Below are 27,012 nucleotides of genomic sequence, written 5' to 3'. Positions count from 1 at the left end.
AAATCAAGTGAAGAATATGGTGGAGTCCAGAAGTGGTCTAGAATGAGTGGATTCTTTGAACATGGTGTTCTGGAAGCCAGTGTGGACAGTTGTTAGTGGCTGAGTCTGTGGTGGTTGGAATTTGAGGCGCTGGAGGTAGACCGCTTAGGCTTGAATTGGGGTTCTTGCACCCCCTATGTGAACCTGGACAAGTCCCCTAACTCTGTGCCTTGGTGTCCTCGTTCATAAAATGGTGATGCAGTTCTGACCTCCCCCTTGGACTGGCATGAGGATGGGCTAAGGGGACGGTTTGAAGAATGTAGGCTGGTGCCCAGTGCGGCCTCCGTAGGTGTGAGCTGTGTCCTTGTCACTCTTGGCCGTTACCCTCATCGCCCCACGGTTCACTGGGGTTGGGGCTGCTGGCAGCTGCATCGGAGAGCTAAGAGGCATTGATTTTACCAGGTAGCTCCTGATGATCTGAGGCCCATAAAGCTGTGGCTGCTTGTCACTTTAAATTTTATGGTGAGACACATTTACTGAGGGCTTATCATATGCAAAGCCCTGGCTGGACACTGCATGGGCTGTCGAGAGTTTTTAGGGGACGGAGAGGAGTAGAGTGAACGGAGAAGACTAGGTTGTGGGTAGGGTGTAAACACAGACCTTTTGGCTCTGCAGAGGGGGAGGGCGTCCCCAGTAAGCAGGTTGGAGCTTGGAAGGAGCCCTGGGAAAGCTGCACGATCTTGGTCTTGACAGGCAGGGTTGTGTGGTTGTGGCCAAGTTGGTGTTACCACGGTGTTGATAATTAGGTGCTGGTGGTGGGTGCACAACCTCACGAATGTACCAAATACCGCTGACTCGTACACTTTAAAATGGGAAGAATGGTCGATTGTATGTTATGTGTATTTTATTGTGTGTTAATAAGGCTGTTTGGATATGTCAGGCACCAGGTGGACAGTGCACTGACCTGTGTCCCTCCGCGTGGCAGAGGACAGGCTGAGGCAGGGAGGAGGTGGACGCTGGGGAGCTCAGGAGGAGGTCCCTGTGGAAGGACAGAGGGAAACACGGAGCCAAGGGGAAAACAGGCTTAGTGAGTGATTGCTGGGCAGCAGAGAGAGGACATCGTTTGCTACATGCAGATTGAAAGAATTTAGAACATTCAAGTCATACAGAAACCAACACTGTTTATAATTAAAATGGGATTTAAAGGAGAGCGCCAAACTTCATTCCTAAATTCTAATGTAAAAGGGTGAAACACAGGTGCTGTGACCCAAAAGGTTGCTGTCTTCCCCACATCTCAAAAGCTGCTGCCAGCTCTTCCCCTTTGCGTATTTTGCAAGATTAAATAGGAAATATTTATTGGAAGGAGAAGACGAAAATGTTACATGTCATAGGACCTGAGAGGCTGAGAAACAGGTAAGTATCATACTCAGCAATTTTCCTTAAGAGTTTGTGGTGTTGGTTCTGTTTTCCAGTAACAGTTTCTTCTAGCAAGTCCACCAACCATGAGAGAAAATCAACTCTGACCCCCACCCAAAGGGAAAGTCTCCCCGCGAAGTCTCCCGTCCCCGGGGTGGACCCCGTGGGGAGCCACGGCCCCTTCGACCCCCACCCCAGGGGCAGTGCTGCGGGGGAGGTGTACCGGAGCCACCTGCCCACACACCTGGAGCCCACGGTGCCGTTCCACAGGGCGCTGGATCCCGGTGAGCACTGGGCTTGGGGACAGGACGGCAAAGAAAAAGCACTCGTGTGGCTTTCTGAGCTTCCTGCTCAGGTGCAGTGTCCAGGAATTTGCACAGATTGTTAGTTTCCGGGTCAGTGAACTTGACAAACCAGCAGCTGCAAAGAACCAGAGCACGTGGATCTGAAGTGCCCTCTTACCTAGTGGTAACTGGTTATGCTGATCGGCCAAGGTGGTTAGTGGGAAGAATTACCTAAAAATGATGCAGGCACCCTCAGGCACTTTAACCCACAGGGTAGAGAGGTGCTCATTCACCAGCGCGGTGATGGAAGGCCGGGCCTTCTCTTGGACGGTGGGGCTGCCAGTGAAACGCCACCGCAACCTTCCTTCTATAAACCCTATGCGGAAGGTGTTCACTGTTTCCAGGCTGGTTTGTAAAGTGAGGCTAAATTTGAAAGATACTTTAAAGCAGTCTAAACAGAGAATCCTTCTAGATTTTTTTCTAGTCTTTTGAAATTTAGTCCACACTCAAGTCAGCTCCTCCATGGAGTCTTTCCAAAGTCAACTTATTTTCAGAGAATAAACTCTTCTCATTCTTTCATCGTTTCACAGATTATTTTATTAAGTTACATAATTACAGTCATAAATACAGTTGGAAAAAGTTTTAAACAAACACAGCTGACTGCTGGCCAGCGTGATTCCGGTAGTGGCGGAGCGTGCGGGTCGCTGGCGAGCAGGGCAGACGCCGCAGGGGGTGCAGCGTCCCGGGCCCGAGGGTGGGCAGCGTCAGGCCAGTCAGCGGGGTTCCCGCTGCTCTGCCGTGGCCTCCTGCACCAGCTGCACCTCGTGCAGCCGAGCCCCAGGCCTGGTGCCTCCAGCCTTAGCCGGCCTAACCTCAGCCGCACATGTGCGCTTTCTGCTCATACCGCCTCCCTGGATGAAACCACTTGCTTGGTACATCCTAGAGCGGAAACTGGGACACAGATCACTTCCATCTCACCTTGGTCTTGAGGAAAGCATTTCTAATCCCCAATTTGCCAAATTAAAAAGCTAAGATGTCTAATGGATACATTTCATCGTATCAAGGTAGATGTAGAATATATTTTATCTGAAAGCTATGTCAGTGCCAACAAATTATTTTTCACTTGAGAAAAATAAGTTTTCAGAGGGTCCCAAATGACACCGGTTCTTAGGGTATTACCTCCCAGAGCTAAGGCGGGGGCAGCCAGTCACCTGACGGTTTTTAGAACCTGGCAAGGAGCTCTAGATCAGGGAGGGAGAAAACATTCCAGAAAGTTTGCCATTTGTTTTTCAAGGTGGAACATTCAAGTTCTCGGACAAAACTGAAAGCTTTTAATTCCTATTTAGCATTTATTGTGGCCTTTATTTTGTGGCAGTTTCATTTGCTTGTCGTTTTTGAGACTGAGCTCACTTGCAAATGCTTTTGAGAACGGAGACATTAACTTCTACTTGATATCAAACCTCCTTCTTCCCAGCACCTGCTGTCGTGCTCTGAGCCGGGGCTTGGCAAACCTTGGCCCTCAGGCCCAGTCCTGCTGCCGCCTGTTACTGTAAATAAAGTTTTGTTAGACCAGCCGTGCCTTCTCGTCTGGGTATTGTCTGTGGCTGCTTTCCCAGGACAGTGACAGTGGCAGAGCGGACATGGAGGACGTCTGGCTTGCAGAGCCTGAATATCTACCACCTGGAGTTTGCCAATTTCTGCTCTAAATACATGCACTAATTAATGTAATGCCTGTAGACTAATCATTTTACCCCCAGGAAAGTAAAGTTACTATTTATCACAAACTGTTTTCAGATTTATTTCCATTTGTTGTATTGAATCATCAGTACAACAGTATTTTTATTTTCCAAAACTACTCTTGGAGGCCTTAGATAAAAATATAATTAAGGATATACAAGGAAAGCTGGAAAGTGAAACTACTTGAGAATTTTTTAGCTACTGTTCCACTGGTAAAAAGGTTAATAACTAGTTCCTCTTCCCCTTTTCCATTATATCACAGACGTTAGAATTTATAAATTCATAATGCTATTGTATCAAGGTCTAAAATGAATCCCCATAGCACCCCAGATGAAAGCTGCATGTGCACATTAGCTCGGCACACGTTTTTCTCCTCTTTCTGTAGGTGATGTTTAGCCAATGACTTTTACTTGGACTAAACCAAATGCCTTTCTCTCACTCTCTCCCTCAGCAGCTGCTTACCTGTTTCAGAGACAGCTTTCACCAACTCCAGGCTATCCAAGTCAGTATCAGCTTTACGCCATGGAGAACACGAGACAGACGATCCTCAATGATTACATCACCTCGCAGCAGATGCAGGTGAACCTGCGCCCAGATGTGGCCAGAGGGCTCTCTCCCAGAGAGCAGCAGCTGGGTCTCCCGTACCCCGCCACAAGAGGTACGTGCCAGGGCTGCACGTGTGCCGTACTTCTTCAGTGTGCAGTAAATATTTGCGAATTAGTAATGGCAAGAAAGAAAAGGCGGCATTTCCCTCTCTCCACATGCTTCAGCCTTGAGGGCAAACGTGGTCACATGTAGAGACAGGTGTTTTCGTACACACTAAACAGCCAAAGCAGAGCGCCTGGTGTTTGAAATCCGTGTTTCTGCCCGTTTGCTGTCTCTCTCATCTGCCTGTGTCTCAGGTTGCTAGGACGGGGCACAGTGTTTAATATTCTCTACAAAGTAATGATCATCTTAAACTTTTTATTAGACTGTATTTACCTTCTCACTGGGCTAGAGGTAGATGACATCAGAAAGCCGCACCATTCTACACCTAGAGCGGCTTGGGCGTCTGATGTCGTGTCCCCGTCTTTGTCTTCTGGGCAGGAATTATCGATCTGACCAACATGCCCCCGGCGATTCTGGTGCCTCACCCTGGGGGGCCGAGCACACCACCCATGGACAGAATCACGTACATTCCTGGGACGCAGATCACCTTCCCGCCCAGGCCGTACAGCTCCGCGTCCCTGTCCCCAGGTAATACCCACTGGCACACGCCCGTGACACGACCAGCGGGCGCAAGTTGTCACAGTGCAGCGTGTCCCTGATGGGCTGCTCGCAGCTGGCGCGGTTTCCACGTCACATTTAGTAGTAGCTCCCATGTGCTGCCTGATGCTAGACTCCCTGGAAATAGCTGGAAAGCTAGTGTTGGGCCTCAGGTGCCATCCAAGACTCTTAATAAAACAAACGTCGTACATCCCAAATCTGGTGCTTTTTGAAACATTTTCAGTCCCTTGAGAATTTAAAAATCAGTTACATCCCTGACAGATGGATGCTTTTGTCCTCACGCTGCAGAGGTGTGTGTTTTCCAGGACACCCAGCACATCTCGCTGCAGCTGCAAGTGCCGAAAGGGAGCGGGAGCGGGAGAAGGAGCGGGAGCGGGTCACTGTGGCTTCCTCAGACCTCTACCTTCGACCAGGTGAGGGAAGTGACGCCGTGTGCCGTCCTCCTGTAGATGTTTCTGGGCAAGCTCGTGTGATGGGCACCGTGCTTAATGCTGTGATGCATAGGTGAAGCCGGCGTAGATTTGGGCCTCAGAGTCTTCACTGTCTCGGAGTAGAGCGAGTTTATCGTCACAGACAAAAATTCTAGGACAGAAAACAATTACCTGCCTTAAGCAAACTACAGATGAAAGTGTTCCCAGTGTTGAGATGGTGGAGAGATGAATTTTAAATGGGAAAGTGAAGTTTTTGTGAGGATGGGGTTATTTTGATTTGGACCAAGGATTTGGTTGCCGTGGGGCCTGACGGTTCCAGGCCCAGCCTGAGCGGAGACTCCTGGACATGGAGGCATGTCGGTGTCGCGCTGGAGTGGTTAGAAGGCCGTGTGACGCCCTGCCCAACAGATGAAGGGCTCTCATTCTGCCCAGTGGGCAGGTGCCTTGGCCAGAGGGCACTTACACGCGTGTCCTGAGATACGAGAGCCTGAGGCCGTCCTGGGCAGTGCCCGGAGGACAGCCAGACGTGGCAGTTGCTCACAGGAGGGCTGGCGACAGAGCTGGGAATGGACAGATCATTGCTAAGCTGGAATCAAAAGGACAGAACAATGACTGGGTGTGAGGAGGAGGTGGGAAACAATCGGTCCACACTTACAGTGGAGCAGGCTTAATGAAAACAGAGAGACAGTGCCTTTTATCTTGGCTGTACTTAATCTGTCGTGTCTTTGTGCATCTCTTCTCATCTGTGATATTCTAGCCTGTTCATATCCTGTGCCTTTCAGTTAAGTCAAACCATCTTCACGTCAGGTACATGGAGATGGACCCAGGAGAGAGGACAGGGTTTGGAGATGTGGACGTAGGAGTCACCCCAACAGGTGAAGCTGACTGGATGCACCAGCCCAGGGAAAGCATGCAGAAAGAGCAGTGGTCAGTCCTGAGCCACCACCGGGAGGGGCTGTAGGGCAGGTGCAGGCCAGAAGCAGCAGGGACCTGTCAGAACCGGGGTGCAGAGCCCAGGGCACGGGGTGCAGAGGGCATCCTGTCATACAGTCATGGGAGATGAGTCCTTTGAAATCAGCATGGCTGGCAACATATGGCAGGAACCCCAAAGCCATGCCTCGTCTGCGACCCAGAGATAGCATTCCTGAGGCTTTCTCCAGAGTAATTCAGTCATTGCAAAGCTGCAACACATTCAGACGTGATGCCTTGTGTCTGTACTAGAAATCAGAAAGAATCTGACTGGGGGAAATGCTTTAATGAATGTGAGGGTGCACCATTGTGTTGATTGCATATTGATTATTTAAAGTCATGGAAATTGATTTAGTTAAAAGAAGGAAAATACAAAAAGATACATAACTTTGGCAGGAACTTGATTTTTAAAAGGCTGTGATCAGACTTAAGAACAAATTGCAGGTTTAAGACAATAAAATACGGTTTTTCTTCATGAGCCATTTAAGAAGGTTGACGTATTCTGTGTTGAAGTGTCTGAAGTTGACGTATTCTGTGTTGAAGTGTCTGGAGAACCATCGACCCAGATATTGGCATTGGCAGTGTAAATGGGGATGGCCTTTTTGGAGGGATAAAATTCCAAATGCTTTTTACCCAGCAGTTCCCCTTCTAGGAATTTATCCCATGGGGGGACTCACACCAGCTGACGGATGGTCGGCAGGGAGGCAGCTGCCGAGAGGCTGGCCTGGGAGGTGTGGCTGTGAGGTGAGGGATGGAATGAGCAAGTCGGAAAGTCCGAGGGAGGGCACGGAGCAGAGGAGACGGGGCAGGAGTGGTAGAGAGGGAATCTGAGAAGCCAGGCTCTTGCCGTGCAGTTGTTGTGACGAGCCCACGTGGTGGCTTTGTGCGGGAAGCTCAGGTTAGGTGAACAAGGCGAGCACCGAGGCCATGTTGTCACTGGAGTCAGGCTTCATGGGAGGGCTGTGGGAGATCTCACCCGGGGAGCGAGCGAAGCCCTTACTATAGAGGCCGTGAAGTGGAGCAGGAAGACGGATCAGAGGCAGCCTCACGTCCGAGCGCACAGGGGTGGTGTATTCTCATTGTGACGCTAGGAAGTTGATTTGGAAATCACAGGCACACCAGAGTTGGACGACACATCTGAGAGATGAACTTCTCTGATTTGTGTTATTCCTTGTTGATGCTGTTTTTTGTTTCTCTCTGGAATCAGTATTGAAACTTGTCACAAAAATCAAACAATGGCTGTTTTTGTTTCAAGTTATTAGTGCTATTTTATTGCATCTTTGTTGAAAAACATATAGGACACGTTTCTTCCAAGGCCTCAAAGTGGGATATCAAGTGTCTTCCTTTTTTCTGTTACTAATATTAGGAAGTTAACGATCCATGAGTGCTGCTGATGTTCATTCCTGCTTCTTCCTTGAGGCTCGTGTTTATTCCTTTTCCTTCTCTTGGCCCCGCAGGCTCAGAACAGCCCGTGAGACCGGGGAGTCACGGGTACGTCCGTTCCCCGTCCCCATCAGTCCGGACGCAGGAGCCCGTCCTGCAGCAGAGACCCAGCGTTTTCCAGGGAACCAACGGCACCAGTGTCATCACGCCCCTGGATCCGGCCGCGCAGCTGCGGGTCATGTAGGTTGTCTGCACCGCTGTGTTCCTGACATTTCAGTACCGCAGTGACGTAGCACCTGCCCCCCGCCCCCCGCCAAGAGGGTCTTCCCTCAGAGTTGTGATTTGCTTTTATCCACAGGCCACTCCCTGCCGGGGGCCCCTCCATCAGCCAGGGCCTGCCCGCCTCCCGCTACAACACTGCCGCCGACGCCTTGGCTGCTCTTGTGGACGCCGCAGCCTCCGCCCCCCAGATGGATGTTTCCAAATCAAAAGAGAGTAAGCACGACGTGGCCAGGGTGGAGGACGCTGTACGAAGCAGGTCGGTGGCCGTTAGTGAGCAGCAGCAGCTGGAGCAGAGGAGCCTGGAGGTGGAGAAGAGGGCTGCCCAGTGTCTGTACACGTCTTCAGCCTTCCCAAGCGGCAAGCCCCAGCCCCACTCGGCGGTAGTTTATTCCGAGGCTGGGAAAGATAAAGGGCCTCCTCCAAAGTCCAGATACGAGGAGGAGCTGAGGACCCGGGGGAAGACCACCATCACGGCAGCTAACTTCATAGATGTCATCATCACCCGGCAGATTGCCTCGGACAAGGACGCGAGGGACCGTGGCTCACAGAGCTCAGACTCCTCCAGCAGCCGTAGGTATCGCAGCCCCAGCCTCGAAGTGAGGGGTCTGAGTAAAGAACTCCTGTGCTCTTTAGGTGCAGCAGAACTCTCTAGGTTGAAAACATCCAGATGCTTGTTAGGAGATGTAATAGGACAGGTCTTGTGGGTTAGCAGTGCAAAAATGTGTCCTAGTTTTTATGATTATAGAAATACCAGTTCCCTGAATATAAAACCAGAAACACAATTCCTATGAGAAAGTCTCCCTTCTATAGAATTAAAGTAGGTTACAGACAGGCAGAGCTCGTGAATGGTTTCGGGCACCAGAGAGGTGACTACCCATCGTCAAGCTCTGTGCCACTGAGGTCTCATGTCTCAGGGCCTCTTCTGAGACGTGGTGCCCTATTCAGGTCCACTCCCCAAAATGTGTCGTTATCCTTTATTTAAGATAGAGACTTTTGAGAAGGGAGCCTGCCTGTTAGCGGTAACCAGCCCATACACGACACCTTTCTTGCAAGTTGGGTTTTGACCAAGTCTGGCTGTAGTCACTAGAAGTCTGCCCTGCAAGCCTGTGAGAATTCACAAATCTACATTAAAATGCTACACATCGTACTCTTAATTTTTTTAAACTATTGCCTAGATTCTCTGTAGAATTCCAGAAAGAGCAAGCAGGTATTTCAACCATCATCTCCTAATATTTGTGGTCAACCCTCTGCTGTCTCCTGCGGCGAGTCGGGTAGTTGGAGATGCCTGAAGGACAACATCTTGCTGGCAGGACGCAGCACGCAGTCCTCACCGCCCCCAGGCGGGCACTTGCCTAACTGTAATTTGGGTAAATGTCTACCCATTGCTGAGGTTTCTGGGGAGAGGCAGCAGCTTGGGGGTCTGTTGTGTGGAAGAAGGAATTCCTTTCAGCCTGGAATTAGGAAAATCCACCCTACAGGTATAGATGCAGAGAAGTGCTCGCACAGAAGCCCTGAGTAACTGACGGGCCTCTCGAGAGGGAAGTCGTGCCACACGGTGACCCAGCCTGGGCCCGCTGCCATTTGCGTCTCGAACCAAACCTTGCTCTGGATTCTCAGAGGGTCTGAGATCAGGAAGCCCAGCTCTCTCCTGGGCCGTCCACGTTCCTGAGCTTGGCCGTCTGTTTCATGGCTGGGTGGATACCTTGGCATGATGTGTGCTAGCTGTTTAGTTCCATGTGGGTCCTCTGAATCTGAGCTTTCAGTTTGACGGTTCAGTCTTGCTCTCCCTGGAGAAGCACCGGGCCTTTGCCTAAAGCTTCAGGAGCAGAGTCAACACGACTCAGGAGCAGCCTTTCCGCCAACTGTACACATGTGGGGTGCTGGGCTCCGGAACAGAGAGGAGGGGCAGCGGGTACAGAAGTGGCAGAGTGGTATGAATTCCTTTGAATCTGGTGACGTATTTCAGTTCACCAGTGATATTGTCCATCCCGTTAACAGTTTTCTGTCCCCCTGAGCCTGCGGGAACCCAGGTAGCCTCAGTTCCTGTAGCCTGGTGGGGGTGGGAGGGCGGGGCTGCCCTGGGAGTGCGGGAGCCAAAGCACTTGGATTTGTTCTCGGTGTCTCCACCCACACCTGCTGAGGCGAGCTACCTGCAGCCTCTGACGGCTCCTCGGGTTTTCTGTTGCATGTAGACACAGAGTGCGGTCTAAAGCCACTAAATGGCTGCCTGCACCCCTGCCATGCAGACTCGCCCCTCCCTTGGGGACTGCATCTCGGAGGCGGCCTGATGGTTGCCATCCACCCTTTGTGCCAAAGGAGTGAACTTAGTTTCCTGAGACACTCCCTGCCACTTCTCTCTATTTTCACAACCTAACACAGTGGTTAAAAAGTCATTTTTGTCAGCTCCATTTATTTGATAGTCATTATATAACATGACTTACTTTTATAGCCCTGTAGCTGGCTATACAGGTACAGAGCTCTGTAGCAGCTCTGCCATGTCAAAGTTTTTCTAAGAGCTGATTTGGAATCCCACAGATCTGATTTTGGAATCAGTTAACTATTGAGATCTACTCCCTCATTTGTGTAATCTCTCTGATTACTCCGTGGTGGCTTTCTTTTTCAGCTCCCAGGAGAATATCATAAATCAGTTCTCTGTTTTTCCTCACTTGGTTATTATCCACCTTTTATAAAGATGTAGAACACACACAGTTTCAGGAGACCTGAAACCCTGCCGAGGTGAGGAGCACCGAGGAGGCAGGCGTGTGCTGCTGGTACCGCTCGTTACCTGTTATCATCAGTCTGGAGCACTGCTGAGCTTGCGAGCAGAATAAAAAAGAAGATGCAAATGGATTCGAAGAACTTATTCTTTTGAAAATTTTCTTAGGATTACTTTTAAAACTAAGATTCTTTTCTTTCCTTACAGTGTCTTCTCACCGCTACGAAGCACCCAGCGATGCCATTGAGGCCATCAGCCCGGCCAGTTCCCCTGTGCCGCCCCCAGAGAAGCTGCAGGCCCACCCGCCCGCGGCGGTCAGGGCACCTCCGGCAGAAAGTACGTCTGTTAGCCACCGCTCCGTATGTCCAGTTTGCATTTATCATTGTTTCTAATGATCTGTCCACACCAAGTTAAGAAATAACATTTTGTCTTAAGATTTTTTTATTTAAGAAACACTTAAAACTGCACTAATGAAGAGCTACTTATGAACTGTCGATTACTCTTGTTTATATTTTAATGATATAGAAAGTAGTTATTTTGTTTGCACACTTCTACAATCATAATGTAGTCTACTAGTCTTCTGACTTAAGTCAGTTAAATATTTTTTCTTCAAAATTAAGACATATAAACTCTGTGTTTGGAGCCATGTACCACATCCCTCTGACACTTCTCTACGTGCTGTTTAATCTTGATAATGAGTGAAAGGAGTAAGGGTCTCTGTTCTCTGCCAGGTGAGTCCCCCAGGCCATACGAAGGACCTGTCCATCACTACCGGCCACAGCAGGAGCCGCTCTCGCCCCAGCCGTCCCCCGCCCAGGCAGAGGGGCTGGGCCACGTGCCCAGGACCCACCGGCTCATCACCCTTGCCGACCACATCTGTGTAAGTCTGTGGCTCCTGTGGGTTCCTCTGCTCTCCTTCACTGTCATCTCGCCAAAGGCACATTTCAGTAGAGAAAGAGAAAGCCACCATCAAGACGTGGAGGTTTTCTTATGCAGTGTTTTCTGGGCAAGTATTTAATAAGTTTGACTCCTTCCTTCTTCTGTCATTCACAGCAAATTATCACACAGGATTTTGCTAGAAATCAAGTCTCTCAGCCTCCCCAGCAGCCCCCCACTTCTACATTCCAGAACTCGCCAACTGCTTTAGTGCCCACGCCTGGGCGGACGAAAACGTGCACTCGCTACAGCCCGGAGCCCCAGTCTCCGTCTGTCCACCATCAGAGAGCAGGCCCACGGGTCTCTCCGGAAGCTCTGATGGACAAATCCCGGGGAAGGTACGGTTCTTACTTCAAGCTGTATTTAAATTTCCTACCCATAAAACAGTTTGGTCCTATCTGCAAGATAGGGGATTCATTTCTCACACCTGGTGTCCATTTGCCTTCCTGCCCTGTGAAGTGTCACTCCCGTGACACCCACCGTCCCAGCAGTCAGGGTGCAAAGGGGCTGCTTTCTGAGGACTGCACTGTCATAGCTATGAAGAATGTGCAGTCCTGCGGCAGTTTAGGGACACACGAGTGGTCCTGCAGAATCCCATCAGTATCTCTCCCCATCAGTGGCCTCTGCTGGGCCATCAGCGGTGGACGTTCAGGAAGGCGAGGTGAAGTGTGGAAAGCGAGGCCGGTGGAAGCGGCACAGGGGAGCACGTTGTACGTGGCAGGGCTGGAGTGAGGAGCACGTCTTCTTCCCTGCTGCTCTGTGGCAGCACACATTAAATTATAGTGAAACAGCACAAGGGAATTAATTCAAACAATGCTGAGAACAAGGCCGAGATACCAGCAGATCACCAGGTCTGGCCAACTTCCGCAGACCCACTGCGGATGGGCGAGCCAGCGTGGCAGGAGCCGGAGCTCACGGTGTGGGGGGATGTGGGCAGGGGTGGGCCCACCTCAGAGGCAGAGGGGAGTCAGAAGGAACACGGGAGGAAGCTGCATTGTCTTCTTTAAGAAAGAAAACTAAAAAACTTCACTATGCACATTTTTAAGCACAAACAGAAATAAGATTAAAAAAAAAAACCAAAACCAGTGTATCCAATACCCCACTTTGGTGGTCATCAGCATATAGCGAATTTTGTTTCATTTTTATCCCCACTTAACCTCAATTCCAGACTGGGTTATTTTGAAGCAAATCATTTCAAGAAGTTGGATTCTCTAAAGGGTAATGTGAAAGCAGGTTTATTCTCTTTTAACAACAAAACGAAATGTAATTATTGAAAAAAACCAAGAAAGCTGCACAGCAGAGTCACGGTTCACTCCTGAGGCCAAGTAACATGCAGCAGAATTAGAGCAGCTGACAGCATTGAAGGAGAGAGGAGCCACTTGGCCTTCTCACTTGAATTTCTCCTTCACTGCAGCTGTGCATTTGAGTGAGGACTGTTACTTTTCTTTCACTGGCCTTCATCATATTTACAGTTCAAAATGTTCACACAATCCATGATGATGTAAAACACCATGAACTGATTTTCAGACTATAAGCAAAACACAGAGGAGTTTTACTCTAGCTCTAGAACAGGACATAAATGCTGTAATCACATAGAGATGGTTGCTGGGCACTGGGGAGGAGCAGTAGGAGAGAGGCAGAAGGAGGTACGTGTGCTCATTTCTTCACTTTCTAAAAGAAAATGTAACAGGTTGAAGTGTACTACTTAAAGTTAAATAAAATAACAACATAGAGAAAGCAGCTAGTTCATCTTTCCTGGAAGAGAATTTATAATGTTTCATGCTTGATGAATCATGAAATAAAGGTAAAACATTATTTCGAGTTTTGGAGGTAACCACCAAAAGAACCGAAAGAGAAGTGTTCAAGAACGGCTGCCTCTAAGAACTGGATGGAGTTTATGGGGAAAAGAAATTTTAATTTTTGTTTTTAAGTATATATGTCACACTTACACTATACATCACTAAAAGAGCAATAATTGCAGCTGTTGAAAGTCACAAATGGCTCTTGGGTGTAATTGCTGAGTTGTGGTTTGGTTTTTTGTTTTGCTAAACAGTGTGTTTGTCTCACACTATCCTTACTAATGTGGTGTCCAGAAGAAAGACATTATACTTCGGAGAACTGCTCAGCCCTACAACTGAATAACTGGGGCCTGTGTTGACTTGGTCCTCCCCTCAATTATCTTTCACTAACTGGGAAAAGGTCTAAGAAGTCACAACTCAGAATAGCCCTGAATCCCTATTCAGTGTCTTTTGTGTTACAATTCAGGCCTGGGAAGTCCCCAGAGAGGAGCCACGTCTCTGCAGAGCCCTACGAGCCTGTCTCGCCGCCCCAGGCCCCCGCAGCGCCCGAGAAGCAGGATGTGCTGCTGCTGCCCCAGCGGGCAGCCGAGGCCGCCGAGCAGAGGTGAGGGGCGTGGGGCAGGAGTGCGGGCTCAGGATTTCCTTACATCCACACCTCCTTTCTCTCTCTGCTTTCACATCAGGATAGGGCTCTCAGGATCATGTAGTCACTGTTCTCCTGGTGATCCGGTGCTACTGGATTTTAATGAAAAAATTGTATTTAAATAAGTTACAGAAAAAGTGTTCATTGTACTTACTGATTCTAATTTCTGCTGGTGGTCCGCCTCGAGTGCTGCTCACAGTCCAAGCTGCGAGGGCTGAGCGTGGAGAGGGAAGGAGCGTTTTCTTCCCGGGCTCAGCACAACCCAGCAGTCTCTGGTTTTATCCCATGTGGACCCGACTCCTGGGACTGGCCCCTGCATCCCTCTCACACCCCACCAGGGTGACCTAAGGCTAATGGGGCAGAGGGCTGCGTCACGAGCTCAGCATTCGAGACCCCCCTCAGCCCGGCTCGTGCTGCTCTGCAGCTCTGCCTCCTGCACCGCGCCCTTCTCCTTTGTTTTCCACCCACACCAAGCTGCTCGTCGCCCCTACACCTCCGTCCGTCCCCAGCCATGCTGCTGCCTTGTATGAGGCCCCTCCGCGGAGGCTGAGACGGGGCACGTGATCTGCCCATGGTCACAGCGGCAGGAGGGACAGTCCAGTTTAAATCAAGGTCTTACTCCAAACTGCTGCTGCATTTCCTGCAATGTACAGTAAGTTAGTTATTGTGTAGGCATGTAGGTGGTCATAGGCAACCAAACTGACATTGCTGCATTTCACTGAAATGAGGAAGAAAATTCACTTTTGGAGAGAGAACCGTGTTGAGTTTGGCTGTACATTTCTGTGCCTTACCTTTTGTGAGCTTTCTGAGGACAGGGTCCAGACCTTATTCAGTTTTTTTATCACTGTTTTTCATTTTCCTTGGCACGTAGTCTGATGGCTCCACATGTTCAGATGAGATTGATCAGCCTTCTGATCTTCTCTGTCGCCACCTCTGGCTCCAGCCAGGTCTGGTGGCCTCTAGGTGTCAGGGGAAGCTGCCAGCGAAATGTGAAACCCTTTCCACGTACATCACCTCATCTGTTAGAGGCGTGGAATGACTAACACAAAGGCAGTTTTATTTGTACACTGTGGCTTTTCTGTTCAAATTCAGCTGTTGACTGCTTTGGTATAAGCACTTTTTATCTTATCGGCAAGGGGGCTATTACAATTTTATTGTGCAGAGTAATTCTGCTAGTAAAACAGTTCTTGGTTCAGGTGATAACCATAAATATATCACTGTTTATGCAGTTAAGTGGAGAGCATCACAGTGAGCTGTTTCCAAGTTTCCCCATTAAGGTTCATCTGCTGTTTGCTAGGAGTCCCTGCTCTGGATTCTTTCCATTACAACCCTGATTTTATGAATTCCCCTGAGAACGGGCTGCACCCTTCTGTGGTGCACTGTTTCCCAGGGCTGTAACCCATGTCTGCTGCCAGGCACCCAGCACGTCGTCCTCACTGAGCACACCTCCAGGCCACGTGGGCGCACAGGTGATGGACAAACTGTCTTCCCAACAGGAATGATTCCCGCTCACCAGCGAGTATGAACTACCTGCCTGCCTTCTTCACCAAGCTTGAGAACACTTCACCCATGGTTAAATCAAAGAAGCAGGAGATTTTTCGTAAGTTGAACTCCTCTGGTGGAGGTGACTCTGATATGGGTAAGTGGGAGCTCCCCCCGTCCCAACACCAGTAAAACGTGTGCTAATAGTGACACGCCCACACTGCTCCTGTAGCCCTGGAGCGGAGGCTCTGCTGCAGCACCCGTTCCCCTCCTCTGATCCTGTGGCTCCTTCTCAGATGTCGGCCAGCACCTGCGGGCTTCCGGGAGCTGCCTTCTGATGCTGTCCATTTTATCTCGGAGCAGATGCCAGGCTTAGAAAACTTTTTCTTCTGAGGGGCCGGAGTCGCGCCCGATAGTCTTTTTCCCACTTGGGCCATCTGAAACCCCTTTGCTTCACCCACACGGCATCTCTTGGATGTGGGAAGCCAGCAGTTGGGTCCTGGAGTCTCATCTCTGTTTCCCAGCAGTTGTCCATGCCTGGTTCTGGGCCCTCTGCCGCCTGAGTTGCTCTCTGTGGAAGGCATTTCCTTCAGCCTTCCAGGAGGTTCTGAGCAGCGACCTCTCCCCTCCTGTGTTCAGCATTCAGGGCAGGCTTGGATGGCACTAGCTCTGCCCGCACGTGGGAAGGGGCTGCGGGGGCTCCTCCGGGCACACCAGCCTCAGCCACACTCTCTCTCGCTGAACCGTGCAGGCACCCGGTCCAAGGGCAGGACCAGGCAGTGCTCTTTCCACCTACTTTTCTCCTCTGCCCGTGTCTTTACGGATCTCACGTCAGTCATTCCGCCACAAGGTCGACAAACTCACCTTCTGAAGAAAAGCCCAGTAGTAGCAGCAAACGCTGATGGGGCGGTGGCTACGTGCCAGGCGCTCTTCTAAGCACAAATGCGTGTAAACTTTGTGATGGTCACAGCCCTGCTGGCTGCGTATGATCATCGTCATTTTGCAGCTGAGGGAACTGAGACTCAGAGGTTTCTAACTGGCCCAAGACAGGGCAAGCTCCGGGGAGACAGACTCCTTGGGGTGGAAGGGTGCGGCCGCCAAACCTCCTGGCCCTGTAACCTGGAGCTCTGGCTCACACCTCCCCAGGCGTCCCATCAGGTCCTGGGTGGACCCGGAGAGACCTCGTGGTTCGCCTGCTGGCTCTGAGCAGTCCAGAGCTGTGCTGGTGGCCTCACTCTGCCCAAAGAAACTGTGGTTGTGGCGGAGGAATGTGTGTTTGGATTTGTGACACTTTGTAATATGGAAAATTTCATCCCAAGGGATGAAAGGATGAACTCAGTATTACCTCTTGTTTGTGAACTTATCCAAGCTCTTAATTACTAGATTATCTTTTTAAGTGACAAAAAGTTATCTATTCAGGCTGGGTCTCAATCTTCCTACGGGAGACCTTTATAAGAGAATAAAGGACAGAGAGAAGACAAAGAGAAAAGCCCCAGAGAAGTTCAAATAGAGAAAGACACAGAAGTTAAGGGAGACAGAAGGCAGAGAAAAGAGACACAAAGGCTAAGAGAGACAGAAGCTAAAAGAGAAAAGCACAGAAGCTCAGAGAAGAAGCTATTGAAGCCAGAAGCTGGAAGCCAACAAAACCTGGGAGAGAAGGAGACCAGCAGACACACCATGTGCCGTCCCATGTGACAGGAGTCCTGGATCACCAGCAGCCTTTCTTCAGGGAGAAGGTATCACCTTGTTGATGCCTTGATATGGATACATTCACAGGCTCAGATTGTAAACTGTAAATTAATAAACCCCCATTGTGAAAGCCAAAAAAAAAAAGTTATCTAAAAGGCGAAGTATTTTAGAATGTTGACCATAGTTGCTATCAAAAGATCCCATCTTTACTAGTCTAAGTACATTTTTCTCTGTCCAGTCTCTAGCTAGCTGTTTTGCTGGTTACTTACCAGATCCTCAGATGTGCTCTCAGTTTCACATTCTCTGAGAAAGCTGAATGGTTGCTAAGAATTGCTCCAGCCTTGTGGGGCTCCCACTGGGCCTCTCTAGTCTTTTTTTGCCCATTTAGTGGGAAGAAATGCCAGGTGTGAGCTGGAGCAGCCCACTGCTCCAACTTTTTCTCTCTTCTCTCTTCTAACATGAGTGCTGTGTTTAGGCAGGAGCTGTCTCAGTCACTGTGTTCGGGTTTGCTAGAGCAGCCAGAATGCAGTATACCACAAGTGAATTGGCTTTTACAATGGGAGTTTATTAGTTCACAAATTTACCGTTCTAAGGCCATGAAAGTGTCTCAGTTAAGGCATCAACAGGACGATACCTTCGCTGAGGAAAGGCCGATGGCCTCTGGGGTTCCTCTGTCACATGGGAAGGCGCATGGCCAGAGTCTGCTGGGCCTCTCCTGGGGTTAGCTTCATTTCCATTGCTTTCTCCAAAGTGTCTCTGGGCTTCTTAGGTTTTCTCTTGCAGCTCCTGTGTGTCCTTGCTTCCCCCAGGGCATGTCTCTTTAAGCGTCTGGGGGTCCTCTCTTAGCTTCTCCATGGCAAACTCTGGATTTCATCTTAGCTTCTCTCCTGGTTCTAGTTGCAGTGGCCGCCTCCAAAATGTCTCTGGGCATTTCTCTCCAAGTGTCTCTGAGCTCTTTCCCAAATGTCTCTACTTTTTATCAAACTCTTGTATAGGATGCCAGTAACGATGATTAAGACCCACCTTGAATGGGCAGGGTGACATCTTCATGGAAACAATGTAATGAATGGGTCCCACCCACAATTGGATGGGCCACATTTCCATGGAAACAACCTAATCAAAAGGTCCCACCCACAATAGGCCTGCCTGCCCCCCCCCCCCCCGTGTGGATTAAAAGAGCACAGCTTTCCTGGGGTATGGGACAGCTTCAAACTCACATGCTGACTGAGCAGTCGTTAGTTGAGCAGGGTCCTGGGTCGTGAGCTTTTGGTATGATGGTTAGTCTTGACTCCCTGAAATGTATCATGAAACTTTAACAGAGGATAAGGCTTATTAATGTCTTAAGGCAGATACTAACAAAATTGCTTTAATCTGGGATTCTTTTTACTGCAAGAACTCCTTATGATTGTGGAAAGGGGGGGTGGATTATTAAGGAACAGTAGGTGGGCTCATGAGACCCCTGGGCACATTTGTCCTCACTGGGGAGTGGGTTGGAAAAGTCAAAGTCATCAGAACCCAAGGGAGCTCCCTCAGTGCAGCATCTCACAGCTCTGTGTTCCCACCAAGGACGTCAGTGACTGTTCTTTAGAACACCTGACACTGCCAGACTTTTATCTCTTTGCAGCCTTTGACACAGGGAACCACTTCCCTTTTCTGGAATTTCTAACTTTCTCCTGGTCTTTTTCCTATTTGATTGGCCATTTCGTCTCCTTAAGGACGTGGTCTCGCTCTGGTTCGCCCTTGAATGTTGGCTTTCCCGAGGGCTTTCTTCTCAGCCCTTTTCAAAGATTTTTGATGTCTTGCTTTTGAAGAGTCGTATACTGAAATCCACTCTGGGCATTTAAACTGTCACCTTAATGCTGAAAAATCCCGAACTTTTACCCAGAGTCCAACTTTCTCTCCTAAGCAGACTTCATTTCTGACTATCTTATTGGCTCTTTAAGTATCTAAAATCCCACCTTACCTTAAAAAAAAAAAAAAAAAAAAAACACGCTCCTCTTCCCTCCATACCACACACAGGGCCCTCGTGATCCCTTTCTTGACAACCCCACGTACCCTTCATGGTCTGAAGGCACCTACCTCCTCCTGCCTCCCGACCAGCAGGTCCTGCCCTCTGAGTAGCTGTCCTGTTCTGTCAGTTTGCCCATCTGTTTTTAAACCAGGAGGAGTCCTCGAACTTAAAAATGTATCACAGCCACCTGCGGTGCTTGTTAAATGTGTGAATTGTAGGGTCCCAGGCATCTAGGAATTTTCACTTTTACCAAGTACCAGGCCATTCCACACCACACTGAACTGTAAGCTCCACAAGTAAAGGAAGGGGTGCATTTTACAGACGTTTCCAAGTTTTATCAGAGTTTGGTTGAATTCTCTGAAATTGTCTTCATTTTTGATCAATAAAAAGTTAATTTTATTATGATTCAGCCAAGTAACTGCTCAGGAAATATTTGTAAAATGAATGAGTCCTCTTCCCCACACTCGTGGTAACTACTGGGTGTTATTTCACATTCAGCTTAATTCCCACAAGTGTTACCTGGCCCGTAGGTGAGGACACTGCTGCCTGTAGTCGTCGTTTTTTTGGTTCTTCCTGGAGATTCTCCTCCTGCCTCTTGTCAGTTTAAAGCTTCCCTGATCAAAAAATTCTTCCAGGCGAGTACCTTCACTGATCTCATCCCCAGGCAGGAACCCATCCGTCAGCCGTCTCATCCGCAAACCCAGCCAGCCCTTTGCTGCTTACCCTCCTCTTCCTCTCTCCATTTCTCCACATCAAGTTCGAAGAAGCAACAAAGCACCTTCTGTGCCTCCACAGCTCTCCTGCTCCTGGCCGTCCTTGCTCGAGGGCTCCCGGGCCTTCTGCTAGTGTCACTAAGACCTTCCAGTTGCACAGTTAACGGGAAGGAAGAGTCAGCGGGCAGGGAACGTGCTGGGAACGTGAGCGGCGCTCAGCGGGCTCTGGATCCCCCGGTCCGATCCAGGCTGTTCCTGCACAGCCATCCCCGAGGCCCAGGGTTCTCTCTCCGGACGGGGTCCTGCTGCGAGGGCACGCTCGTTCCCATTTGCGTTTCCTCAGCAGTGTGGGGTGATCTTTTCGTCTCCTCTGGGTTACATTACTCCTGTTTTAATTTTCCTACTTCACTCCATTTTTTATTTCCTGATTTCCTTTTTTAAAAAAATAATTATTTCCATTTTATTTACCTTCCCTTTGGGGGTAAAAAATAAAGTTGAGAGCATGGAAAATAAAAAGATGGTTTTACTGTAGGGGTGGTTTTTTTGCTTTGAGACTTGACCTGTTTTGGTTTATGTGATTATATCTCAGTTAACCTCGAGTTTGTTTAAATCCAGCAGCTGCTCAGCCTGGAACGGAGATCTTTAACCTGCCGGCGGTCACCACCTCAGGTGAGACACGGATCACCTCTCTGCGGGGAGGACCTGGGCCGTGGCCCCGCCCAGCTGGTCCCCACCTCGGAAGGCACAGCCTTGGTCAGGGAAGGGGCTGCTCAGGGGAAATGAAAGTGAATGAAGAGCCAATAAACACTGGTTGAATAAATAACTGAAAAAAACATAAGAACCATTCAAGAAAAGCATAGAAACTAGGGAACGGGAAAGAAGTTTGTTCATGGGTAACTTTAACTCAAGTGTCTGGAGACTGACACGGGAGAAGGCCCTTTGCCTCGCGTGGGCATCCATGTCCTCGACGGCCCTGCAGGCTCCCAGGGGCTGCTGGGTGTGTGCGGCGGCTGGGAGGGCTGCCTGTCGTCCATTCACTTCTGTTTCCAGTCTGCAACGTAAGCAAGCGGAGATGCTTGTGGTTGTTTCTTTCAGGCTCAGTTAGCTCTAGAGGTCATTCTTTTGCTGACCCTGCCAGTAATCTCGGGCTGGAAGACATCATCAGGAAGGCGCTCATGGGAAGCTTCGATGACAAAGTCGAGGAGCACGGGGTGGTGCTGGCCCAGCCCATGGGGGTGCTGCCCGGGGCCAGCACCCCAGTCATGTCCAGTGGGGAGGCCCGCAGAGAGGAAGGGAACCCCTCACCCACTCCAGGTAAAGCTTTCCCTTGAGCGCTGCTTGGCTACTTTTCCCACAAACAAGTCTCTCTTTCCCAAGCTCTGATGCCTCACTGCGGGACTGCATGTGCGTGTACTCAGTCATCTCTAGGGTTTTACAGACTTTCACTTAATATTTTTAACCTGCCCAGACATAGTAACACAAAGGAAGAAAATTTTACTCAGAATATCACCCTGCCAGCAGATGAGTTTTCATTTTTGTTCCTATCTAGTCCATGTTGTATGCATACATTTACATTGTAACACAAGTACAATTTCTTATTTGGCTTTTGTATAAAAGTGGCTTACTATTATAATAAACACATTAGGCGCAGTATAAAAGAATGTTAAGCCATAGAGAAGAGCGGGGGAGAAAACCCACTCTAGAAAGCTAGTATTTGCTTACGCATCACTCCAGATTTATCTGTGGATTCAGGCAGTGGAATGAGGTCCTTTCTACATGCTGTGAAAGCACACACACAAAAACCATGCTGACCCTAACCTTCCAATCTCATATGCGTTTTTTTCCTTAATCGTTTATGAATATCTCTTGTGCTTAAATTACTTTGTTTTGGTTGAGGTTTATTTTCCTGCAGTTTTTAAGCTAAAGATCTCGCTATGGTTAAGAAGTAGATGGCAAAGTAAGATGAGCACTGCTTCCCCTTTCTGCCCTTTCCTTCCAGTGCTTGCTGATCTTCGTCTGTGTGTGCTTTATACTTCATTTTCCCTGCAGAGTGCCATGGAGTTCCCTTACTGATTTCCTGTTTGGGAGTCTCGCCATGTCGCCTTTATATTTGAATTGACAGATTGGCAGGTGTAATAGTCCTGACTGTACTCTCCTCAACACCCATGGACACTGTTCCATGGTTTTCTGGCATTCGCAGCTGCTGAATAAGAAACGAGGACAAGGCCACCCCACCCCCCTTTTTCATGGGTGACACTTCATCGGCTCAGTGTCAGTGCATTAACCATCACAGAGTGTGTGTCACATTTCCCTGATCGCAGGAGCTTCATTTCTGCCTTCAGGGAACTCTAGTGAACGTTGCTCTGCATTATTCTGTTGTTGTTGTTGGGCTCTCCATTTCAGCAGCGGCGATCATCATACTTGTCTTTGTCTTCCATATCTGTTACCTTCTGAGTATTTTTGTCATCGTGGTCTTTTTCCAGTGCTTTAACTGTTGATTGTCTCACATTTTTCCTCCATACTAATAATTCCCCTTTCAGTTATGTCTGATCTTTGCTGTTTCTAGTTTGTTCTTTATGGCTATAGTTTGAAACGTACTTTGTTTCCTAAGACTTGAACTATTCTTTTTCATTTTTCTTTTTAGTTCTCTCTTTGAGCCGCTTTTGTAAACTAATTTTGTTCTTTTCTAGCATATAGAGCTATTGTATCTCCTTCCAGCCTGTTTGCGGTCTATAAGTTGCTATCTTCTTTTTTTTTCTGTATCTTGAAAGATTTGGGTCCGGGTGAGCTTTTTCCTGTGGCCCAAGAAAAAGTTTGCCCGGTGGTATGGTTTCCGATCTCTTTTGACATCTTTTTAATGTTTGGTTCCAGAGTCTGGGCAGTGGCATCCTGCTCCTGTGAGCATCTGCTAAGTTCACTAACTAAACACAACCTGGAAACACAGAAATGCCCACTAAGATTTGCCAGACCTCTGCTGAGGTTCTGTGATGGCATGAAGGGCTTTTGTTCTACGGTGGTGTTTTCCAGGGTGTATTTATTTCCTCAAATGGTATATTAACTTCTCTCAGTTTGCTTCCCTCTAAGTTTGGGGGAGGAGGGAAAAGGCGGTTAGTGAGGATTTAGGTTTGGTCAACTGCATGAGGTGCGCCAAGTGCGAGTTGAGCTCTCTTTTAAATAGGACATTTTTATTTCTCTGGGCACGAGGCTCTACATGCCTTATGCTAATTCTGCCTGTTTCATGCAGGATGATACAGCACTGGGTTTTGGTAGTTCTCTGTAAGTAGAAAAGTTGTAGGCTGACAGAAAAATCACGTCGGTAGGTTTCTAAGTTGAGAATGTATACTGTATATCAGTAATGAATTTCATTTCCAGGAGGAGGAGTGTGCAAACCAAAGCTTATCAGCAAGTCAAACAGCAGGAAATCGAAGTCTCCTATCCCTGGGCAGAGCTACCTGGGGGCGGAGCGGCCATCCTCCGTCTCCTCGGTGCACTCAGACGGGGACTTCCACAGGCAGACGCCCGGCTGGGCCTGGGAAGACCGGCCCTCCTCCACAGGTGGGGCCCCGCGATACGTTCTCCATCAGAAACTTTGTTTGAAAAGCTGCATCGTCGTTGCTTTATCATTAATAGATTTCACTGTTCAGAACAGAAATTGAAGGCATATAATCTCAGAAACTTGAAGGCTGCACGATCTGAATATCACAAACAAAGGAAGGGTTGTGAACACGCTCTCGTCTGTCCCTCTCGCCTCTGCCCTGTGCCCGTGGCCGGCATTTGCTGTTTGCAGAGCAAATGGGTCTAGTCTCAGTTCTCTCCTGAACTGTATCTTAGTGTATAATAGCACCACCTCCAAAGCAACCTTACCATTTTAGCCTTTCCTAGGAACGTTCTAGAGAAGGTTCTTAAGAGAAAATTAAGAAATCAAAGTCAAAAATAGGAAGACTTTTTTAAAAAACCATCTCTCTGTAGGCTCACTACTTCTGCACAAACTGATGAAAACAGTATTCTAGGATATTTATTACTGGTTAACATTAATCAGTGCCTATCTGTAAACTTCTACCTTATAAAAGAACAGACTTGACTTTCTTTTTTTAAAAAAAATAAAACTCAGTGGATTTCAGGGTTTCAGAGAATTATCTTAAGCCATTCCCTTTCCTACATAATATACATCACTTAAAAAAAAAAAACCCGGCCATGTCCCCTCCACCCTAAAACATATAATTTAAGGCTTTTGGCTTTGTAAATTCTCATGCCATGTGCAAAGCTGCTTGTGCATTATTTGAAAACCTCTAGCCCAGACCCATGGCTGTTTCTTTTGAAATCTCTCTATGGAAGGAATGATAATTCTAGGCCACTCACAAAACTAATTACTTGATAAAATGGTAATATTTTATGTTTTCTGCCACCAGAGCAGTGGGTTTCCAAACTATAGGCTTTGGGGGGAGAATTAGAGGATCTAGAAATTACAGGTGACAGTGCTATGGTTGGGTTCACACATCCCACTTCTCAGTCTTGCAGTGAGTTGCAGCAGAATGACCTGCTGAAATTCCTGGGTACTTGGCCCTCTTGCCTTCTGAGAACTGAGAGCCAAGAAACTAAGTTCTTCGTATAGCCAGACTATCTTACAGAGCTCAAGACCCAGTAATTCTATTTGGATTCTCCATAGAAATAACTGCTAAGTAAGGACTTGCCCACTGAAAACCGTGCCCTGGGCTTTGTCTTCTGGGCTCTGCACCACTCCTCCCATGAGCTTCCTCAGGTCACTCGTCCTTTAGTTGCTCCCCGAGGTGGCTTGTCACTGGCCAGCACCTGAGCTCTCTGTGCTCAGCCTCTCCCAGAGCATCGTCTTTCTTTCTGCGCCGGTGGAATGATCCTGTCCTACTCCATCCTGCAGAACTTGGATTAGGTGAAACACAGCTATGCTCATGACAATGAAAACCTCGTTTTTCTTTTGTCAGGCTCCACTCAGTTTCCCTACAACCCCCTGACCATGCGGATGCTCAGCAGCACACCACCAGCCCCGCTGGCCTGCGCCCCCTCCGCCGTGAGCCCGGCCGCCGCTCACCAGCAGAGCAGGATCTGGGACCGCGAGCCCGCCCCGCTGCTTTCGGCGCAGTACGAGACACTGTCGGACAGCGATGACTGACCTGGGTGCGGGGGAAGGGCTCTCTAGTTCTTGGTCTTATTTCTAATTGCAGGTCAAAAACTTGCACTCCTATGACTTGTGCCCAGAGACTTTCCCGGAGAGCCAGGGCCACAGCTGATGAAGAAATGATGGAGTTTTATTTGGAGAGTCAAATGGGGAAAGAAAAAAAAAAACTGCCTTTGAAGCAGGCAATTCAGTGGATTATGGTAATAGTGGAGAGTTGAAATGCTGAAGAGAAAGCTGTAGAGTTTTAAAAAAGTGGACAATTCCTGTTCCTACATCTGTTTGTAAAGAAAACCATAATGTCTTTAAATCATTCAGCTGTAAATAGATGACCTTTTTGCAGTGTTTCCCCTTGCTGTAGTATCTGGTGTACTTAAGTTCAAATCAGCGCATCAACTTTGGGGGTAATTTTTAAAAATCTTTTTGTCTATCTTTTTAATCCTTGCCTTCTAAACAACCTCATACAGCCTAGTTAAATAATGTTGGCTGTCACGGGCATTGTACTTTTATCTGATTTTGTTTCCTCTAAATTCAATTTCCCAGTGATGTTTAAAATCTTGTGAAAATGTTTAGATTTTTAACACAGACCCTGTCAAAAAAATCTGTACATTAACATGTTAGGGTCAAAACGTAGGAGAAACAAAATTCTGCCATATTGTAAACTTCCAGTGCAGGCTTTTTTTTTAAATTAGTAGCACTGAAAAAAATATTACTGCATGGGTATGTTATAGTTCCATTTTTAAAGTTCTAAAAGCTTATTTGAGGCATACCTCACTGTTATGCACACTGGTAACTTAACCATGCCCCTCAGTATTCTTTTTCTCCTGCATCTGATACAGCCCACAAAGCTTTTGTTTTGAAATAAATTTGACAACTACCCTGTCCATAGCTACAGTACATTATTTAAGGCTCACTGTGTCTCAGGTTTCAAAGGAAAAAAACATACTTCCTTTTAGTTTGATGTATGTAATGGGCTGATTCAAAAGACAAGGGTCTGCAGAATTCCAGCATTTTTTAGTGATGCTCTGGGATGCCACCCGAGCAGCTCATGGGGAGCGGGACGCCCTCCCTCTCGCCTTGCTACGCCACCATGAGCTGACTGCCGGATGTTTCCATTTCACTGATTCTCAAGGTCCAAGGAACTCACTCAGGAGACTGAATTTTACACTAATTATACTAGAGGGTTGGTCTGATCTTCCATTAAGAATTGCATGCTTATTTTTGAGACATTTTCCCATACAATTTAAGCACACCTAATTATCCTTCCCTAGCACAGATGCTGATGGTTTGGGGCAAATGCTACTGGTAACTGGAGAAGGCAGAAGTCTGTCAGAATGGTTAAAAAAAAAAAAAAAAAAAAAACACTTTAGAGTCTTACATCACCCTATGCAAGCCTCTAAAGGAAAGAGCTGACGGTGACTGCGTGCCTCCTTCGTACTGAGTGTTTCACAGGCATCGGAGACCCTGACACCAGCACCGTCGCAGAGGTTTAGTTCCTCATCTGTGGAGGAGGAGACCAAGTCCGTACTGTGCCTATATAATGAATACATAGCAAAGTTAGGACAGAAACTTGTTGGTCTGAGTTATAGCCCTTACTCCTGTCACTAAGCTTCTCCGGTCCTTGAGCTCCTGCTGCTTGGCACGCTGACCTCAATCCACTCTGATGAAAGAGACGCACAGCTTACGTCAGCGTGGGTGGAAACCAGGCAAGAGGTCCTAGTTCTTGATAGTTCAGGTGCTGCTAATGACTCAAGAAGGAGGAAGGTGGTACTTTCTTATAATCTTGAGGCCCCTAAGCTATTCCAAGTTAAAACTGGTTTTGAGAACTTGTCAGATCAAAGCCTAACTTACTGCTTTTCCAGTTCACTTGGCCCAGGGGGAGCTGCTGCCCACCCCTTCCTCCCTCGTCACAACGCAAGTGTCAGCTCGTCTGCCGTCACCCGAGAGGAGACTTCATGAAGTCCATGATCAGTTCTCAGTTCAAAATAATGAAGGGGCAGATCCCCACGTGGCTCACCTGGGGGGCACACCCTCTGGAGGGTGGCGGCCGGCCTTGTCCTGCTGCAGCAGCAAGCACAGCACTTGGGGGCCACGACCTGTGGAGGTCGGCTGTAAACCAGGGCATAA

General features: G+C 48.4%; 1 protein-coding gene across 11 annotated transcripts in view; it reads left to right on the top strand.

The window, feature by feature from the left end:
• Window positions 1–25,767, top strand: part of NCOR1 (nuclear receptor corepressor 1) — a 160,117-nt gene extending 134,350 nt beyond the window's left edge. For 6 of the 11 annotated variants that reach the window (XM_037808087.1, XM_037808082.1, XM_037808081.1 and 3 more), the window contains 15 exons: window positions 1,452–1,679; window positions 3,868–4,074; window positions 4,503–4,652; window positions 4,988–5,095; window positions 7,540–7,705; window positions 7,824–8,317; window positions 10,671–10,799; window positions 11,195–11,343; window positions 11,517–11,737; window positions 13,665–13,802; window positions 15,338–15,480; window positions 20,352–20,405; window positions 20,832–21,050; window positions 23,109–23,291; window positions 24,695–25,767. In XM_037808087.1, the coding sequence (XP_037664015.1) occupies window positions 1,452–1,679; window positions 3,868–4,074; window positions 4,503–4,652; window positions 4,988–5,095; window positions 7,540–7,705; window positions 7,824–8,317; window positions 10,671–10,799; window positions 11,195–11,343; window positions 11,517–11,737; window positions 13,665–13,802; window positions 15,338–15,480; window positions 20,352–20,405; window positions 20,832–21,050; window positions 23,109–23,291; window positions 24,695–24,882 (2,777 nt within the window). In that variant the 3' untranslated portion in view covers window positions 24,883–25,767. The remainder of the gene's footprint in view (window positions 1–1,451; window positions 1,680–3,867; window positions 4,075–4,502; window positions 4,653–4,987; window positions 5,096–7,539; window positions 7,706–7,823; window positions 8,318–10,670; window positions 10,800–11,194; window positions 11,344–11,516; window positions 11,738–13,664; window positions 13,803–15,337; window positions 15,481–20,351; window positions 20,406–20,831; window positions 21,051–23,108; window positions 23,292–24,694) is intronic. The other 5 variants (XM_037808079.1, XM_037808086.1, XM_037808084.1 and 2 more) reach the window with 5 other exon arrangements.
• The last annotated feature ends 1,245 nt before the right edge of the window (window positions 25,768–27,012 follow it).

This window comes from Choloepus didactylus, chromosome 18 (genome assembly GCF_015220235.1).
Source record: "Choloepus didactylus isolate mChoDid1 chromosome 18, mChoDid1.pri, whole genome shotgun sequence".
Classification (NCBI taxonomy): Eukaryota; Metazoa; Chordata; class Mammalia; order Pilosa; family Megalonychidae; genus Choloepus; species Choloepus didactylus.
Note: the sequence above shows the minus strand (reverse complement) of the source record. Positions and strands in the feature narration are given on the sequence as shown.